This window comes from Betta splendens, chromosome 5 (genome assembly GCF_900634795.4).
Source record: "Betta splendens chromosome 5, fBetSpl5.4, whole genome shotgun sequence".
Classification (NCBI taxonomy): Eukaryota; Metazoa; Chordata; class Actinopteri; order Anabantiformes; family Osphronemidae; genus Betta; species Betta splendens.
This window is the reverse complement of record NC_040885.2, coordinates 16201920-16218445: the sequence shown is the minus strand read 5'-3', so window position 1 is coordinate 16218445 and position 16526 is coordinate 16201920. Positions and strand designations below refer to the sequence as shown.

The 16526-nt window shown below is 49.9% G+C and overlaps 1 protein-coding gene across 3 annotated transcripts; it reads right to left on the bottom strand.

The window, feature by feature from the left end:
* Positions 1-43: 43 nt before the first annotated feature.
* On the bottom strand, positions 44-14842 carry LOC114855544 (synaptotagmin-2). Of its 3 annotated transcripts, none has more exons than XM_029150783.3 (9): positions 14548-14842; positions 5746-5974; positions 5497-5657; positions 3878-4000; positions 3387-3554; positions 2777-2944; positions 2475-2592; positions 2217-2350; positions 44-2136 (listed from the first exon to the last, which is right to left on the bottom strand). In XM_029150783.3, the coding sequence occupies exons 2-9, from the start codon at positions 5948-5950 to the stop codon at positions 1921-1923; spliced, it is 1293 nt and encodes a 430-aa protein (XP_029006616.1). In that variant the 5' UTR covers positions 5951-5974; positions 14548-14842; the 3' UTR covers positions 44-1920. The 3 variants fall into 3 exon arrangements, with proteins under 3 accessions (XP_029006616.1, XP_029006614.1, XP_029006615.1); XM_029150781.3 differs by having other exon boundaries at positions 3878-4009; positions 14548-14841; XM_029150782.3 differs by lacking the exon at positions 14548-14842 and adding an exon at positions 8332-8487 and having other exon boundaries at positions 3878-4009.
* Positions 14843-16526: the final 1684 nt, after the last annotated feature.

Below are 16526 nucleotides of genomic sequence, written 5' to 3'. Positions count from 1 at the left end.
CCAGTCCATTCAGCAGAAATACGCACGCTGTGCAGCCAGTGCAGGCGGTTTTCACTCAGCTTTATTATCAAAAATGACACAGAACACAAACACACATACACAATATAGTTATGGTTCCTCTTTAAACATGCTGCTATTTACATCATCTGGTAAATACATGCTGGAGCCTATGAACAGAGAAGCGCGATGCGTCGTTGCAGGAGTAGAGGCAGGACTGTACTGTGGAAGGACCCGTCCCCGCCCGCTCACGTCCCCGCGCTACAGGCCATCCGTTTCTGGCCATGGAAGCCTGTTTGCGTTAGAATTTCAGAAGCAACTGCTCATCTAATCTTCAAAGAGATGGTTGAAGCGCAGCAGGCGAAACCGCAGCCTTTCATGTTCACCTCTCCTTCATGTATCAGACGAGAATGGTTTGGTTGTTTATTTAGGGGAGGAACTTGTCATTTTTGTGACACTACATATACAACAATTTGACTATATGTCAACGTATAAACTAAATTATTTTATATAATTTCGTTTAGCATCAGTATCTAATTATCAGCCTGGATGTTCTATTTTTTGTGTCTTGGTTTTTGGTCTCACTTTGAATTTTAAAAATGTTTTTTTTTTAATTTTCTATTTCGGCCTCCGAGCTGATTATTGAGCTGTTTGAATGCGTCGCATGAATGTTGAAAAGCTTCTGTTTCCCAAAAAAGCGCTCAGTTGCCTGAAAGACCCGGACGCCCTCGTAACTCTGCACACCACACTAACACAGTAAGTCTGAGATGAGCTGAACACTAATGAGGCGACACTTTGGCTGGTGGCTGATGGGTGGGGGTCCAGACGACAGGGGAATACTGCGAGGCATGATACATGCTCAACTCTGCAGCTCTATTTGGTTCAAGCAGATGTTCCTGGATATGTGTGCGTTACAAGTATTAGTCAGAACGTGCCACGTTGCGAGCACTGAAAAAGTGCAGCTACAGGACGTCTTACATTTCAGAGTCAGTCCTCTATATAAAAGTGTCCTTCACGGAAATCCTTGCGTTGTTTCGGAGACAATTGTTGAATTGCTGAGGCAAACCTCTGCGTGTCGTACAAACAGCAGCATCATCCAAAGAAACACATGTAAGCAGCTGAATGGAAACTAAATCACTTACTGAACAGAACTGAAGAACTAGAGTCACAGCTGTTGATCAGCCTTCCAGGTTCGGCCCACGGAGGAGTAGGGTTTCACATCCAAGTGGTCAACACAGACTTCAGATGCCACATTCACAGTGTCCCTGACTACGTCTACGCCCAAGCTTCTTTCGTATCAGGAAAGGCACCCTTGTATTGATGACGTATTGGTATCGGCTGAACCTAAATGCATAGATGGGACTGGACCTTCACGGAAACACGACGCAACCGCAGATCATCCGCGCCGCGTCCTGCTGTCACTTCCTGATAAAACCATGACAACGTGGATCGCTGCTCATTCCCCTTCAGGTGTCTATGCAGTGACCCAGTGCTTCCTAGCGCTAAGTTCTAGCACACTGATTAGCAAGCTACTGACTGGGCGCGGTGTGTGCAGAGCAGTGAGGAGGTAACTAAAGCATGCCCTAAACTAAACTAAAGCTTCTCATCCAGCTTTCATTCAGTGCCAGCACCCTAGCAATCGGTTTCTGTGTGTCTTTGAATGAAAGAAAGACCAGAAGTCAGTCATTCATGAGCCAGTCACCCACTAACTCAACGCCACTCTTCCCAGCATACACCGAGTGAAATGCAATGCGTAAAAGAGTCTATTTCCACTTAGCCACGAAGGAGCAGATATTCTAGGAGGTCTATTTTTTGCTGAGCGGGTTCGTGACCAGTGGTCGCGCGTTATGTCACGGGTTTCATGCAAAGTAGGGGGTCGGGGTTGGGTTGTGAGTTAGTGCATTAGCTGCCGGGTGGAGCGGGCTACTTCTTGGCGGCCAGCGCCGCCAGCTGGCCGTCGATGTCCTCCTCGGGCTGCAGCGCGTGCCACTGGGCGATGGGTCGACGGGGGTTGGCCAGCATGTCCGACCAGTGCTTCAGACCCAGGCCCGTCGCCTTGCTGCCCACGAAGATCTTCCCGATGGCGTCGTTCTTGCCGATCTTGTCGTAATCGAACACCGTGACTACCACCAAGATTTTCTATGTGGGGAATAAAATACAGGTTGTAGCAGCATATAGTGTATGATGCTGTAAAACGAGTCTTGTGACTTTCACTGTACCTGCATCTGTTCCAGGGGGATTTCGAAACTGAAGGACTCGTTATAATATGGGTTTAAGGTGTTCTTCTTCACTGTGGTCTTCTTTTTCTTGAGACGTTTGCCGCCCTGCAGGAGCTGGATCTTCACATAGGGATCTGCAACGGGCACCAGGCGATGAGGTCAAAGGCAGGTTCATGACGTTGCACCTGCCTTTTCACTGATTTATTTATTAAATATTGATTAATGCAGTCGACTGATGTCTGTGATGCATTTCGCTACCAGATAAGCCACAAGCGTCCATCTTCTTCAGATTCTTTGCCTCCAGGATGCAGACGGTGAGTTTTCCGGCGGTGGGGACGTAACGAAGGGAGATGCAGATGTCTCCGAGTTTCTCCGGCTGAGCAGTGATCAGGAATAAGACACACGACCGATTAGAGAAAAGCTCTCAGCTACCGTCACGGTATCTCAAATGATGTGCTTTGGCCATAGTTAAAGTATCTCTGTCCTTGTCAGACAGGATAAATACATGGGATCTGTTTTTTATATTGTCTGATTTGGCATCTGAGCAGACGACGCTTCACCTCCTCTTGATCTGCGCTCTCCAGATCCTTCCACTCTTCAATCGGCCGTCCAAGGTCGATGGTGTTCATGGGAATCTTCACCTCTCCGATGACGTCGTGTTTGGAAAATCGGTCGTAGTCGTAAACAGACATGACCAAGGTCTTCCCACCAAGCTCCTCATAGGGCACCTGAAGGAGGAGACAGAGCCCTGTGATCAAATCCACTGATACTGAGAATACTGCCCGTATTAATAATCATCCAGATCATGACAAATTCAATTGTCTCTGACTTAAACTCTGACTAATGATATGATGCTCCAGCTGATGGATGCTGCCGTCCAGGCAGATCCTTTTCCAGACATGCAAACATGATAAAGACAGATACCGTGGATGTGAATGCGGGCGTCTCTGCAGCTCTGTGGCTTTCTAGCAAATGGCATCATTGTTTTCCTGCTGGAGACGTGCAGACTCGAGCCTCAGAACGGACTCCGACTCACGCGTTCAGCCTCAGTGGGCCTCGTTAGTCAGAACTGAACCGAGCAGCTAAGGCCAGTGCGTCTACACACGCCGCGGTTGCTCAAGGACACGCAGGCAGACCGCATCCTCGCCGCATAAAAAGGGACAAACCTACCTTGAATACAAAGGTCTCGTTGAAGACAGGGTTGAGTGTCTTCTTATGCACTTTGGTGTCAAACTTCTTCTTCTTGTCCGGCAGCAGCAAGACGCGAACGTAAGGGTCCGAGGTTCCGCCCGAGTCCATGGACATGAGGTCGGCGGCTTGAAGGATGCCGATCGTGAGCTGTGTGGAGACAAGATGGTGGGACGGAGGCGACAGGAGCAGCCGAGGCTGAATTCTATCAGGCGAAAATCACAGCTTGTACGATTTCTCATCGGTGTCAGGGTCAGTGCCTGCAACTGGTTATGTAACGGCGTCTGACAACTTAAGCCTCACAATCCATCACCGCAAACGTCTTGCTTGGCTGGAGACGTATTGAACGGCGAAAGGGTTTCTACAGTGTCACAGTGTGGTAAATAGTAAAGCAGTCAACGTTGGCTTGGCTGAAATTGCTTTCGACGGTCACGAAATGCTGATTCACGCGCTCACGAGTCGGAGCCACAGACCTTTGTGTTCTCAAAGTCGTAATCTATGGAGTACTGCAGCTTCCCCAGCTTCTCCTGCTCCTTCTCCTCCTCCTCCTTCTCCTCCTCCGTCAGCCCCGTCTCACCCTCGTCGTCTTCGTCGTCCTGGTGTTTCTGTGGTGAAACAAGGAAACAAGGCTCTGTGTTAAAGGTCGGGGGTCGGTGAAGACCCGGGGCTCCACACAACAGCCAGCATGCCACAGACACTGGAGCTCCACAGGTACGTGGTTACAGCTCACCTGACGGGGTCAATCGTTATTGATCGTTAGCTACGACAGCACACGTTTACATTCGCCGTCCTCAGTCTTTCCGGATCATTGGGCAGTTCCTTCCACATGCTTGTGCAGCGCAGTGACAGCCAGAGTCGCATGCTAGCAAACTAAGGGCGGAGCGCGTTTCTAATGAGACCGGACGTTAGCAACGAGGCTGTGTTCGTCGAAGGGCCCGTTTCCACCGAATGAGCTGTGAGAGTCGTATCTGGAGCTCAACTGCCCGTGCATCAGGTGGTGAAAGGCTGAGGACGCATGTAACAAACGGTGCGGTAGGTTCCATATGTTCATCAAAAACCTGCATGGCTGTTTTCAGCTCTACCTTTAAGTGTCACTGTCTCAGCTCTGTGGTGTAGGATTAAAGGCAACAGCCCGTTTCAGTCCTGCTCACAAACGAACATTAATAATTTACTGCCTCATATTCTTCCTTCGTATTGAAGTGAGCGGCATGCAGTGTCGTCATGGCTTTCATGTCGTCCAAACAACCTCCCATGCCCTTTATCACATGCATAGATTAGAGTCTTTCTGTCCTGTAGGTCCCACACTGGTGTGAGCTACAGCACCGTTGTCCTATAGGCACAAGGACTCTCCTCTGGGTTTTTGTGCAGCACATCATCTTTTCAACCGTTACATTCTCAAGCTGTCATAACAAAAAGTAAAGGAGAACTGGGGGGGGTCTAAAAACGGAAAAAGGCAAAGGAAGCTACGACTTTCATTCCACGGCCTCGGCCCCGAAGGCGTCACCGCGAAGCGTCCACCTACCGTCGAGCAGGCGTCCACCACAGTCAAGAAACACGGGGCACACACAAGACAGACAGGAAGCGGGGGAGAGAAGGGGGGAGAGCAGAGAGGAAGAGGTTCAACTCACAAGACACCAAACGCTGCGCAACGAGGGGCCGCCGCCGCCGCCACCGCCGCAGTCACGGTGAGAAATGACACACAGCTAAGTGAGTGCTTTAATTAAGCATCAGTGGCGACGCCAGCTGATTGGTCCTCCAATGAATCAACTGCTTTGGGCCTCAACAAAGCGTTATCTTCAGCTTTAAGACGCAGTCTCCAGTACAAACCCTCCGCTCATTACTCTCTGCCACGTTGCCACAAAGTGTGTCATTTTTCACCGAAGCCCACAAGACAATACGTCACACATTTAAACCAGCACGAGAACAACATCAATGGAGTGGAGGGAGCTCCTGTGGCCTCTGGGTCAGAGGAGCTGCTGTGGAAGGTCACATCAGGTCAGACACCAGCAGCTTTGCCGTCACGCCATGAGAAAACAGCACCTATGTGTAGGATCAATAGTGAAGCATGCGACGTGAGGGCGGGGCCTCGTACCTCGCCGCCCTGCATGTTCTTCATGTTGAAGCCGTCCTTGCCCTTCTTCCCCTTCTTGTTCTTCTTCTTTTTGCAGCAGCACTTCTTGATTATGCAGAAGCAGCAGGTGAGGATGAGCAGCGCGGCCACCACGGCGATGGCGATCAGAGCCCACGGAGGCACTGCCGGGTTCAACAACAACAACACAGCGCGTTTGAGGCCGAGCCCTGACGTTTCATCAGCAATGCCTCACGCCGCGGGGCTACTTACGCGGGATTTTATCGATTTCGTTCAGGAATTTGCTCTTGATTTCCTCGAACACGTCGTTCTTGCTGATCTCCGTGTTGTTGGAGCCGGAGGTGTCCGGCACCGCGGTGGAGACCGCGGCTGGAGTGGGGGCCATGGTCACGGTGGTGACGCCGGTGGGCTCGGCGGCCGCCACGGCCTGGGGCCTCCGGAACAGGTTGAACTTCATGGTCCAAGACTAGGAGCAGCGTCCCTGAGGTCAGACACAAGGCAGCATCAACGGCAATGTTAGGGTTGATGCATGAAATGCAATGCATAACACTTCAGCCAAGGAGGGAGGAGTCGCAGGACGTAGTATTAACTGAATTTCTGTGGACTTTGATGCAAGAAGAACTAATGGATAAAGATGATCCCACTTCTCTGAGAAATGATGATAGGGGTTGATGATGGGGAAGGTGTGACTTGTGGGTCATCACAGTCACATATGTGTATTATTAGTGGAGAATTAAACAGGAATCATTTCTATGAATCAAAACAAACGCCCAACTGAGAAATCTGATGGAATTGATGTGAGCGTTTACTGTCTGCGTGAAGGACGAGCAGGAGCTCAGGTGATTATCCCCCCCCCCCCAACCGTCCTAAAAAACAGTGATCCGTCACAGCTGAAGGAAATCCAGAGGGACCTGCATCGTTAAAGAATGAAACGATTTCTCCCCAAAACTCAATAATAAAGAAGATGGATGGCTCTACAGCCTCACGTCTGTCTGCTGCCTAATATCATAAGATCAGGGCTAGAGGGCTCCACGTAAACGCTGTTTACTGCTAAGTGACTCTCAGCAGCACGGTGCGGCTGCACACTCACTGGGAAACTGTGACAATCATGCTTCACTGTAAAGAACTAGATTATTTTGGTATTAAACTGGTCCCAGATTCAAAAAAGCAGCGCTCTTTTAATGATGCTGCTTTAGGAACAATGTGGAATGAATAAAAAAACAGAAATTACTGGTATTCAATAGAAAAACCATTTATTCATTAGTGAACATAATATTCAATATTTGCTTTGTCTAAGTGCAATAAGGTACAGTTCAATGCTAATATGTAATAAAGAGATTACAGAATAATAAAATGTGTCTCTGGAAAATTGGTCATTTTCTTTTCCCTCTTCAAATTAAATCCAGCTTTAACAACTGACAAAATCAGTTTAGCTCCTTGCCACAGGTGAACATTGTTATTTATTAAAACACCGGGAAGCTGTTTCCTTTCACTGCTGACCATGAAGATGATGCTGTGGTTAAAACAGGGCTCGACTCAGACCAAATGGCTGAAAAACCTGCACGTGGAGCGTAAATGAACTAATAAATTAACAGGTATCCTTCTTCTATTTGTCCTGTATCTGTCCTGACGACGTATAGTGTCTATTGTATTATTATAAAAAGTCACAATGGTCTAACCAGTATTATTATTATTATTATTATTATTATTATTATTATTATTATTATTATTATTATTATTATTATTATTATTGGCAACCGGACGACTTCGCTCACTCTCATCGAGCCTCCATATTTCTTTGTTTTGGCTTCAGGGCAGAATTAGACTGAGCAGTTTATGAGCATTTTTGTTTTTACCCTTTTGCAGCTAATGTCGCTGCTCAGGTTGTTAAGGACGAGATCATCGTCTACAAAGAGAAAATGAAACAATAAAAACGAATATCACTCAGCAGGAATGAACCATGAAGTGTGTGTGTGTGCGTGTGTGTGTGTGTGTGTGTGTGTGTGTGTGTGTGTGTGTGTGTGTGTGTGTGTGTGTGTGTGTGTGTGTGTGAACCTGGAGGATTTGGGTTTTTATCATCCACAAAAAGAAAATGATCCGTTGCAGATTTACATTCAGGATTTAAATGAGCCATGATTCACTGAATGAATATGATGAAACCAAAGACGTTCCTGTGAATGAAAGATGTTTTCGCTGTACAGACATTTTCACGACAGTGAACCAGTCTTGCCACCAGCTACAAATCAACACGTGTGTGATTCCTACATGTGTGTTTCAGCATCAAGTCAAGACTTGAAGGCGTTCTCTCCCCTCAGTGGGTGTCATCGCACACAGCGCAGCTGAGGCCCGTGTGCTCTGCTCCAGCGGATCATTGTTGCTAAGCAATCCTCATACTGTCTATCGGCTATCCACGATTGCCCACAACCTCCCCTTAGCTGAGGTGAGCGGCCAATCAAATCAGCAATTGGCTCCCGGCCAGAGTGGAGTCCCCGCCTGAGCGCCGGCGGCATGAAGCGAATGCCAGCAGTCGGCGCTCAGCTGTGATGTACGATGATGATGATTAAAGTTTCTGCTGCAACACTCCGTCCCGAACATGAGGAATCGCACGCTGGAATAATTGCTCAGCGAGAACACCCGGGGACCGTTGCAGTAACTCGGCGCCGCAACTTCCACGAGAGCGCGAGCGGCGCCTGAACGCAAACACGCCCAGCGTCTCATCTGCCGCTGAGCTCTGCAGCTCAGCGGCGTCACTCAGCCACAACGGCCACGCTCTGACACAGCCTGACCGGCACAGACGGACATGAGGACAAAAAAAAAGGCTCCCAAAACCAAACTCACCCGTCGGATGCGGTGCTGTTGGTCACCAGGTGGCCCATCCAATAGTAAGAACAGTTTGGGCTTCAGGTCCTCAGAGCTGAGCTAACACAGTGTGATCGCTCCCATAAGCGGAGACTGCAGTCTCCTCTCACCTCCCTCCACTGCAGCACTACACCCTCCTCCTCCTCCTCCTCCTCCTCCTGCTGCTGCTCCAACACACAGCATCTCCCCCTGTTTGCACCCTCCAATCACACACCTCCCCGCTCCCCCTCTGTCTCTCCCTCATTATACTCGTGCACGTAGTCTCTTTACCTCTTTCTCCTTTTCCCCCCAAACACATTTAAGATGCCGCTCACACAGCTGATTGCAGCACGCCGCTCTCTGCTTTAGTGCCGGAGGTCAGTCGTTACAGATCAATACTGTATCCACGACCACTGTGTGTGTGTGTGTGTGTGTGTGTGTCGGGGGTGGGGTGGACACGCTTCACGCAGCCACGCTTCGCATCCTCTAATCACACCGGCTCCACAAACTCGTAGAACTAATTGGATGCAGCAGCTGGTGTCAGAAGCGTGCTCTCATTCTCCGACCCACAAACAACTGGAAACCATAACAAGCAGCGCTAGTCCAACTTCAGTCCCATCCCTCAGCTCATTATAATGCAGAATGCAGCTCACAGGCTTTATTGATATGTGACCTCGTGAAACAACAAATGCAACCGATGCAAACGCTGACAGTAGGTGTGGATGTGATGAACAGCCTCGCTCTCATTCTGCAGGATGAAGCGGCGTCTGATCTACAGACGCATGAAGGCGCCGTCGTCCGCGTGGACGCGTGCGTCTGCACAGCGTTCAGGTTTCTCCCTGCCTCCGTGGGGAAATACCCCTCTGTGGTGTCGGGAGCCTGCGAGGTGGCTCCTCCGACGTCAGGTTACAGTGCGATGAGCTGCTTCCACCAGACGGGGGCAGAACGCTCCCGACGCCGCTGCATCACAGCGAGGAGAGCAGCACCGAGCGCACGTGCGTCCCAAAATGTCCCCACCTTGATGTTGATGTCTCAGACTGGCCCCGCCCACAGCTTACTGATGTGCTGTGTCAGTGGGACCCAGTCTCAGTTACTAATTACACAGTGGCATTTAATGCTAAGTATCAAATCTAGAAGCTGTGACTGTGAAGAGATAAACAGCAGCATTCGTCAATAGAAGCTCAGCCTTTACTCTAAATAAAAAGACTAATGGGAACAATGGATGCATTATAGAGTAAATGGGAGCGAGCCAAACCAGTCGGCTGCAGCTCTTCCACAGAGGGAGACGCTCATTTGTCTGATTTACTGTGCAATAATCATATTTTTGCCAAAATATCCACGGGGACTTTTTCAGTCTGTCTTCTTTTAATTATGTGCATAAATGGAAACATGGAAGGAGAAAAGGGAGAATGTTCTGAGCCTCGAGTGCTCAGCTGTGTACAAGATCACACCAGACACAAGCTATTTTACTGTGTTCTAGGTTTTATCATACGTAAACAAACAACTAAGCCTCAACCAAGGAAAGGAACTCAATCTGCTGCAATAGGCTGGAAACCTGTTCAGGGTGTACCCTGCCCCTCCCCCCCTCACCCCTCACCCCCGCCACTCCCCCGGGACTAAAGCGGTGGACAATGAATGGATGGATGGAGCTCCCACTGACTTTACATCTATAGCTTTTCCATCCCATGGTGTCAGCTGTGGACGCTTCCTGCATGGAATCAGACAAACGGGCTCCTATGGGAACCTGGCAGACAGAGGCTCCGGACGTGGTGGAGCGTTCAGCAAGAATAGGATACAAGCTACAGAGTGAATGTACGTTCATCCGGTGGTCAGAGACGTGGCTGCACCGATGACTGTGATGCTGATGTTTTTCATCTTCTCGGCTTGATTTAAGACTTTAGGACTTTAGTGCAAGGTCAATGTGAGGCTGCAGCACCAACCGAGGCAGCGGCAGCACAGGATTGACTCACCAATGCCCCAGGTGCATTGTGGGAGCCTGTAGCATCCCTGTCTCTCTCTCCCTCGGTGCAGGTGTGAATGAATAAGCCTCTCGGCTGTAAACCAGTCGGCTGAGACCATCACGTCCACTGTCAGACATCACAAACGCATGCGGACGACAGGCGCAAGAAGCTCTCGGTCAAGACGCGTCGCGTGCTCGGAGGCAGCGGCAAGACGCGGGACAGGCTGCACCCGCTCAGCTCCTGCAGGCAGTGCTGCAATGCAGGGGTGCAACACAGAGGAAGGAGCTGGAGGCAGCTTGTCCAGCAGCCGCTCTCTCCAGCTGCTCCTCGCTCGCCTGCCGCCCGTTGCTTCTTCCCTCTGCCCTCATCTGTCTTTCACTTCGGTGACGCCCTGTCCCGACGCGCCGCCGTCATTAAACGCATCTCTCAGAGGCAGATACACAAAGTCATCTCTTCCCCGAGGGTGAGATGTTTCCCCCTCCTCCAAACTGCGTCAGCTGGAGACTGGCTGGCTTCCTTCTGCCTTCGGATCGGGCCCAGCACCTTCCTGTCCGGGCCTGATAACAACCGTTCAGCACTCGTTTACCAAAACGGAGATTAGCTCCACAGATGCTCCAGAAGTTCTCAAGCATCACGGACGTCACTCATATCATCACCAGATCCGAGCAGAACCCGAACAGACTGGGTTTTGCCATTGAAGCTGAATGACAGAACTATTCCCGTCAAACTGTAGAACTATAAAGTAATTGGTAACTACTACTACTACAGTATGTCTCCACTATTTACCTCTTGCTAGCTGGGCATCAGCGTTGAGGGTTTGAGAGGAAAGGAGTGAGCGACATTTGGAGACAGAGGAGGTGGAGAGAGGAGGGAGGCGACTGCACAGATCTGGGCCAACATGACTGAGTAGTACTGAGTAAAGGGAAGCCTGAAGGGGCACTAGCTCAGTAAGTAATTATCGGATCACTCGGCACCAAGTTTCCCGTGGCCTCGAAACCATTTCACATTTCATCCCAGACTTTTGCTAATTAAGCCACGAGCACTCGACGTTTTGTGCGTCATTAAAACACAAAGAATATGACACAGATCCATGAGGCAATTACTTGTGAGGCCGTGTTACCAGCGCCACCGGCGGCCGACGCCGGAGCCATGCGTCGATCCTGGCACTGACACGAGCAATTCCATTTTCTGCTCCAGCAGATTTCCAGATCTGTGAAGGTTTTATGCCGAGAGGCGGAGACGGATCGGCGCCATTAGGAAAAGCTCCTCATCAGCACGGCCGCTGCATCCACGCCACGACACAGGAGCCGAGTCAGGGCTCTGTACTTAAGGCTAATTAACATGCAGTTTATTGTACTTCACAGATTGAAATAAAAACACGCTCTTGTTGTTGACATCAATACAGAATGCATTTTTCAAACATAGATAGTCTTGATATTCATGCCTACAGTGTATTAGTTAATACAGTACTTTACATCTGTTACATTATTTTTTTTAATCTAATATGCAGAACTGTTCCAGCATAGCCTTGCACAATTACTGCACACACACACACACACACACACACACACACACACACACACACACACACACACACACACACACACACACACACACACACACACACACACACACACACTGTTGCTGCTTAGTCTGGTACTTAAACATATTAATTCTTCCCTGAAGCACTAAGAACTGCTGAGAAGCATTGATCTGCTACAGTACAGTCAGTTAGCGTCGCGTGCATAGGCTTCACTAAGTTAGCTAAATAAAATGGGCCAAAGCAGCATGAAGTTGGATCATTTTTCATTGTCTTGAACAGGTTTTTATAATTATGAAACAATCAGTACAGCCGGTTTTTGATGATGTTTATGAAACGCTCTGATCACATGTTGTTAGACTGATGCTGTAACACTAAAGCCGCTGTTTGACCTCCCTTTACATCCATGTGCCCCACGGCGCACGCTGATGTTGTCACTATGCGTGACCTTTGACCTGTACATCCTGCCTATCCCTCGTAGGTTTCCTCTTTGCCTCCGTTGTCTGAATTCCACAGGGTGATGTAAAATTGACAACATTGTTTTTGATCTTTGTTCTGAATCTTTACAACCAGCCTTGGCTCAGTTATTGAATGGTTGTATTCCCCACAGTCAGACTCCCACTTAGAAAGAGCAGGCCCAACGTTTAACAGCTGATCCACTTCTCCACGTCCAGCCACACAACAGATCCCTCCTGTGGATCCTGGAGACGAAACGCTTGTGCTGGTGGTGCTGCACTGACGGAGGAAACGCTGCAGCAGAGACGGCTCAGCAGCTTTAGCAGACGACTCTCCTGGACTAAAGCATCACGTCACATCATGAGAAGCCTCTTGTAGTACTAGTAATAGTACTGCACACTTACAGAATAAATAGAAATCAGCATCATTGCACTTTGTGGCCAATGACAGTGGATCTTAGCTCAGCGAGGACAGGATTATATGCTGCAGTACAGATTCCCATTTCATGAACCATCAAACAGCAGACACGCTCCTCCACTCAGAGGAACTGAGGCCCATGGCATCGACTGCAACAAAAACAATGACGAGGAATCCAAAGTGTTTGTCCGGTCGCTCCAAGGCGGAAGGAGAACAGATCTACTGTATTAAAGGTGTGAACGTTTGCATCAAGCGACACAGAAAAGGACAGATTTATTCAACGACGGCGACCCAGCAACTGAATGAGCACCATAATCACATCCTATGACCTAAAGATGGACCAGCATCAGACTGAACTCATTAGTGACGTGGGATGTTTTTACTGCATGTTCATACTGTGGGGTATCACAGGTCATCTCATGCTCTGTCCAACATTTAACCTAAGACTGGGTCACACTGGACTAATCGTGTCTATCGCTCCAGTTAATATTAGAGGTGAAGTCGTCATCAGCATCCTGACAAACACTGAGTCACTGCAGCATTTAGTCACACACTCACTATGTTTACTGGATACTCCTATATCCTGAGTACCCTTCACTGGATACTTAAACCTACAGCCATTCTGTAGGTTCAACCTGCACAATATCTATTAGAGCTCATCAAGGCAAGTGCTTCTATTATGGGATGGAAAAGCAGTGTGTGTGTGTGTGTGTGCGTGTGTGTGTGTGTGTGTGTGTGTGTGTGTGTGTGCGTGTGTGTGCGTGTGCGTGCGTGTGTGTGCGTGTGTGTGTGTGTGTGTGTGTGTGTGTGTGTGTGTGCGTATGTGTGTGCGTGTACACACCCCTTGCTTCACCTCAGCAGGAAGTCCTCATTTGGCACAGACGCGCTGAGGAGTGTCCCAGGCATGTACTCATAACCCCCCGAGGGGCCGAGGATCCACTGCGTCATCGGATCTGAGCAGACCACTGCATCACAAGCAGCCACTTGGCTCAGCGTCATTTATCCTCATCGCATAAAGTGCTAATCAATGAGCAAACGGGAGTAATGTCCGTGTGGGGAAGGTCCGAGCAGGAAGGTGCTAACGAAGGGATGAGCGAACGTCCCGATTCACAGGCTGCAGTGTGTTTTTCACCACAGGGGCCGTAATGCGCAAAATACCAGAGTTCATTAATGAGAGCTTTACTCGCCCCCGTCGCTCACACTCAGTGGTCAGAAAAACAGTAATTACCCATGAAGCAACGAGGGGACGTGTGACCGAGGGTGAATCAGCGAACGGCTTGGTCTGCGCAGTGAGCTCTGCAGACGTGGGCCCCTCGTTCCTGCTGCCTCAGCAGAATCCACTCGCATGCGCCGCCTCACAGCTTTTACTGCTTAACAGCACTGATGACAAACTGTCCCACAAACAATGGCGCTCAAATACGGCTGGAAAGCTTCAGCCGCCTCCATTCATTTCTACGCTCATTTTGGGGGGTTTTACTTTCAGAAACCTCGAGCTTTGAATCCATTTGCACGCGTCAAGGTGTGTTTTTAATGCAGAGTTTTCCATCTCAGGCTCGACGCTCACACACGTTTGTTTGTATTATGTAACACTATCCTGCAGCACAACCTGCGGCTACACACCGGGCACGAGGACCTACTGTACCGGCATCCTGCAAAAGTTCCACTCTCGGTAAAAAGCGCTGGGCCTCTGCTGAAGCGCTGCCTGCTCTAATTACCCCTGAGCCACTTATTCTCTCGCTGCAGAGGCTTGTTTTTTCTCCACGTTCACTCAGGATGTGTGTAATGAGGCCGGGTGCCTCTGTGACAGCCGTCAGGAAGGAGAGGAAAACACAACGCGCTTACCTTGAAGAGAGGTTTGCTGCTTCCTAACCAAGAGGTGGAGAAGCAGAGAACAGGCTCAGATATTCCCCTAAAACGAACAAAAAGGAGGATCTCACTTCATTCCACGCTCAAAAGACGAGCTCCCGGATTCACCTGCCAGATTCCCAGAGCCGCTCGCACGCGACACTTGCTGCCGAGGTGTCGTCAGATTAGACAGAGAGGAAAAGGGAACATTGTTCCCACACTGGAAGCAGCACAAGCATCAGCCGGTGCAGGTCCACTGCTGTATTTCCCGGTACTCTTTGCTCATTGGCTGAGGAGCTACTCAATAAAAACCCTCCTTGTCATCAGTTGGGTTTAGAGGGAGGGGGGGCAGACTTTCTGTGGCGCACTAACAACGGTGCTCCTCCTCTTTTCTTTCTTGCTCCATCACTTTTCCCTGCGCCGGTGCAGGCGGACAGGGAGTGCTGAGCTTTGAGAATTAGATGGAGGAGTGAGCGGAGAGGACGGAACGCGACAACCCGCGGGTGAAACGAGAAAAGCGAAGGGGAGGATGGAGCCCGGGGGTCTGAGGAAGTCAGAGCAGCGAGGGGTGAGGAGCAGAGAGGATGGAAGGTGAGGGAGGAGGGGGAGGCGGGGGAGAGGCAGGGCGGGCGAGCGAGCGAGCGAGGTCTGCTTGGGCTGCTTTTGCTGCAGTACAGAATCAGGCCGAACGCAGATGGGAAGTTTGCTTTCTTTCTTTCCCACCAGCAGATGATGTTAAGCTCCAGCGGACTCAGCAACATACTGTAAAAAGGCAAGTTCCCTCCTACTCTGTTCACAGGGTTCCACTGTGGAACCGGTGAATTATTTAGACGAGCAGAAGGTGGAGAGCGCTGCTGCTGCCGCCGCCGCCGCCGTCATGGGATCAGGGACGCACTCGTTACTGTCACCTAATTACAGCACAGCATCACAGAGTCAAACAGGAGTCAGTCGGGGTGTTGTAGTAGTGATGGGCTGAAGGTGTGAAACGCTGGAGTCAATCAGCGTCTCACACTCCACCACAGTAACAGCTTCCGTTCACTTCTGCCATCTTGTAACAACAAACACCAGACTGGACGCGCGTTGCGTCGTCCGGCCTCCGTCGGTTCCTCCGTCAGAGGCCGTTCGGTTCAATTCAACCGCTGCTACAGAGAAACAGGAAACATAAACTATTTCAGCTGTCCCGTTTCAGCCAAATGCTGATGTGGCCACACAGCCTTTATTGATGGGTAGCAGCAACGGGACAGAGGAGCGGGTGCCATTTTCTCCATTACACTTATTAAACCTGCTGGGACAACGGCCAAAACCCTGCAGCTCAGAGCAGCCGCCGGACGTCATTCAATTATTAGGCCAGAGGAGACTTTGTGGCCGCCGTGAATCACCACAGCAGATGAAACAAACAGAAGCTCTGTAATTCAGCACCAGGATTGAAGGAGGTTTCTCTGTGGAACTGATGTCATGGAGGTGAACCAATCAGCCGAACACGGAATGACCTGTAAAAAAGGGGTGAGACGGATGACGGGATACGGCCGCGCGGCAGCAGCATGAGGCCCAGCTTCAACAGTGAGTCCTGCTTCAGCAGAAGCACCGACCTCAGCTTCAGGAGCTACGAAACAGCTCCATCACATTCAAATCAACTGCTCATTAACTCATATTGGGACAGGATTTTACAAATACTGACCACCACTGAATCGCTGAGATTCACACAGCAACTTCATGGTTGCTGTGTGAATCTCAGTGATTCAGTGGTGGTTTTCATCGGGGGTTTGAAACCTTTTCAGTGCAGGATCTAAATTAGACAGTAAATCTCCTGCTCCGTGGCCCTATTGCAGGCGTGTCAGCACCCAGGGACCCACCAGAAGTAGGCTTGAGACCTATTACGGCTCCGAGCCTACAGGTTAGAGCTGCGCTGGGCTAATGGAGCTCAGACCAGCGGTATTTTCACCTGACAGGTGTGGATGAACTCTGAAATGACCAGA